This window comes from Sinocyclocheilus grahami, unplaced genomic scaffold (genome assembly GCF_001515645.1).
Source record: "Sinocyclocheilus grahami isolate Dianchi unplaced genomic scaffold, SAMN03320097.WGS_v1.1 scaffold2161.1, whole genome shotgun sequence".
NCBI lineage: Eukaryota > Metazoa > Chordata > Actinopteri > Cypriniformes > Cyprinidae > Sinocyclocheilus > Sinocyclocheilus grahami.
Genome location: NW_015507340.1, coordinates 44,219 through 47,394, shown reverse-complemented (window position 1 = coordinate 47,394; position 3,176 = coordinate 44,219). Strand labels below are relative to the sequence as shown.

At 41.2% G+C, this 3,176-nt stretch overlaps 1 protein-coding gene across 1 annotated transcript in view; it reads left to right on the top strand.

Moving 5' to 3' along the window:
- The first annotated feature begins 1,771 nt into the window (after positions 1 to 1,771).
- Positions 1,772 to 3,176, top strand: part of LOC107574251 (translocon-associated protein subunit alpha-like) — an 8,502-nt gene continuing 7,097 nt past the window's right edge. The window contains exon 1 of the mRNA XM_016260701.1: positions 1,772 to 1,960. Coding sequence (XP_016116187.1) covers positions 1,783 to 1,960 — 178 coding nt within the window. The 5' untranslated portion in view covers positions 1,772 to 1,782. The remainder of the gene's footprint in view (positions 1,961 to 3,176) is intronic.

Below are 3,176 nucleotides of genomic sequence, written 5' to 3'. Positions count from 1 at the left end.
TAAAAGAAATGAACATTCATGTTTTCATAACCGCTGGCCAAATTCAAAAACTAAACTAAAATTAAATCATCTTTGAGAGCAAGGGCAGCTTGCATATTTTGTGTATAGGGAGGATCGGCTCTGCAGATAACATGGATTTCTATTGTCCACTGTAAACCACACTTCTTATTTCCACAATATCGTGATACTGTCTCCAGTAATTACAATAACTGGCCTCATTCACAACAAACTCTTTTCAGAATTCCTGTACCTGTCTTGTTAATACACAACTACTATAGTGTTTGGTCTAAAAATGCAGCATCACCTGTTCATTCCATATTGCCAATTAGACAGTTCCAGTGGTGCACAGTACGATGACATAGTATGATGTCAAAATCGAAGTTACGGAATTAAAAAAAGACAGTAATAGGAATCATATGTTCTATAGTTTTGTCAAAATGTATTGAAAGCATGAAGAAAACAGGAGATTTTTGAGTGCAAGAATGTGGCCGTCGCCCCAGGAGACCAAACACAACAAGAAACCACAGCGGCTGTAAATATTAATGTATGCTCTTTGATGCCTGTGCCACCCATTAACATGCACACCGAAACATCACATTTGTCACAAGTGAGAGAGACAGTGTGTGTGTGTGTGTGTGTGTGTGTGTGTGTGTGTGTGTGTGTGTGTGTGTCCAGCAGAGGGTGTACCGGGCGCTGTATGATTACGCCGCTCAGGATCACGACGAGGTTTCCTTCCGCGACGGAGACGTGATCGTTAACGCGCAGCCCATCGATGAGGGATGGATGTTCGGCACGGTCCAGCGCACCGGAAGGTCCGGCATGCTTCCGGCGAACTACGTGCAGAGTTTGCACTGAGCTCATCCTCATCATCCTCATCATCCTCACACGATCACAGCAGTCTGCTAAACACAAGCGCGGATCATTAGATTCATACGGAAGCTTATTTCTGCAGAATAAATGTATTAAAAAGCTGACTGTTTTTTTTTTATCTTGCATTTCTGCAACTGAAGTCCCCCAGACTAGTTCTGAAATAAACTAGTAGCGATGTTATCTCGTTAACTGACCAGCAACAGCTCGTTTAGCTTCTGGAGGTCGAACAGATTGATGTTTGACGCTAGTGTGTGTAATCGCGTGCTGCTCTCTTGAACTAGTCTGCTGTATTGACTGCAGTAGCATCTCAGAGGAGTACAGTGCGGGATGCATGCATGACACCAGATGAATTATGAGCGAAACATCAGCAGGTTGTGTGTGTTTTATTCACTTTATTATAAACTCTCTCACTTATCGTCACTTTGATCTATTTACCCGCGTCACTGTCTTCTGTTAACGCTATTTATCTTGTAGAATTTCGCAGTTATTGAACTGATAATCAATAAAAAGCTTTGTCCAGCATGTTGACGTGTCGTCTGTCTGTGAGCGTGCTGCGCATGCGTGGAACTCCGCAGAACCCGACACGTGTCTCTGTGCGTGTGACGTCAGCGGCGGCGCATGCGCATTGTGAGTGTGAGCGACGCAGCTGCTGCGTAATCGTTTACGTGACTGTTTTATACATGAGATGCAAATCCCATGCATCCATTCCAGCAGTCTGTTAAACATGGTTTTAAACGAAATCCATCTCGATGGACTGTGACATAATGGGAGACTTTAAAATGTATCCAACTGAAAACACACAGAGAGGAGCTCAAATAAAATATTTAATCATTTAAGGCATTCGGAAGCCCCGCCCATTTTATTTCTACGGCGACACGTGTCTCTGTGCGTGTGACGTCAGCGGTGTCCCGGATGAGCGCAGGCGTCGTGCGGTTCGTCAGTCTAAACTCGCTCAGCGCGTCAGGCGTGTTTCTCTCGCGTTTATTCTCAGTATTTTCTCATTTGATCCTCACTGTTGGAATCATGAAACTGCTGCAGAAGCTGCTGCTGCTGCTCTTACTGGCGTTTCCAGCCACGCTGCTGCTGAAGGGTGAGTCTGACTGTTCGATCGGGCCTCGATACATGCTGTAATAATCGATAATACGCGCTCGAGGCTCGCGTTTGGTGTGTGGGTGTGTGTGTGTGTGAGTGTATGTATGTATGTGTGAGTGTATGTATGTATGTGTGAGTGTATGTATGTATGTGTGAGTGTATGTATGTATGTGTGAGTGTATGTATGTATGTGTGAGTGTATGTATGTATGTGTGAGTGTATGTATGTATGTGTGAGTGTATGTATGTATGTGTGAGTGTATGTATGTATGTGTGAGTGTATGTATGTATGTGTGAGTGTATGTATGTATGTGTGAGTGTATGTATGTATGTGTGAGTGTATGTATGTATGTGTGAGTGTATGTATGTATGTGTGAGTGTATGTATGTATGTGTGAGTGTATGTATGTATGTGTGAGTGTATGTATGTATGTGTGTGTGAGTGTGTGTATGTGTGAGTGTGTGTGTGAGTGTATGTATGTATGTGTGAGTGTGTGTGTGAGTGTATGTATGTGTGAGTGTATGTGTGTGTGTGTGAGTGTGAGTGTATGTGAGTGTGTGTGAGTGTATGTATGTATGTGTGAGTGTATGTGTGTGTGTGAGTGAGTGTATGTGTGTGAGTGAGTGTGTGAGTGAGTGTATGTGTGAGTGTATGTGTGTGTGTGTGTGTGTGTTTTGTTGTTGCTTCCCAATTCGCTTACTTACACTATGCCCTAAATGAATGTTATCTTTTGTGAAGAAAAAGTACACACTTTTGAGTGTGTAGTAAAAAAGTAGGCAAGCTTTGGGACAAACTATCACGTCCACTCACTTAAAATAGTTGGGTTAAAAATGACCCAACAGATAACCCAATGGTGGGTTACTATAGCACCTACCTAATGTTGGGTTATTTTTATATTTAAGCAATTTTTTTGCTTTATCCATCCTGGTATTATTATTATTAGTAGTAGTAGTAGTAGTAGTATTGCTATGTAAATCAATAATAATATACAGCATACAAATATTTTGAAAACACTTTATTTCTATTACATTTAAAGTTGCAAAAACCTCTTTTAGAGGTTTTAGAGAGAAAATTAAATTAAATAACTGGTTGAAATTGTCTTATTAATCACTTCCTTATCACATTAGGTTGCTTGCAATTGTTTTAGTTTACAAGATAAATATGAATTCACAAATAAACAAACAAACAGAACAAAGCTAGTACAGACAATGTAAT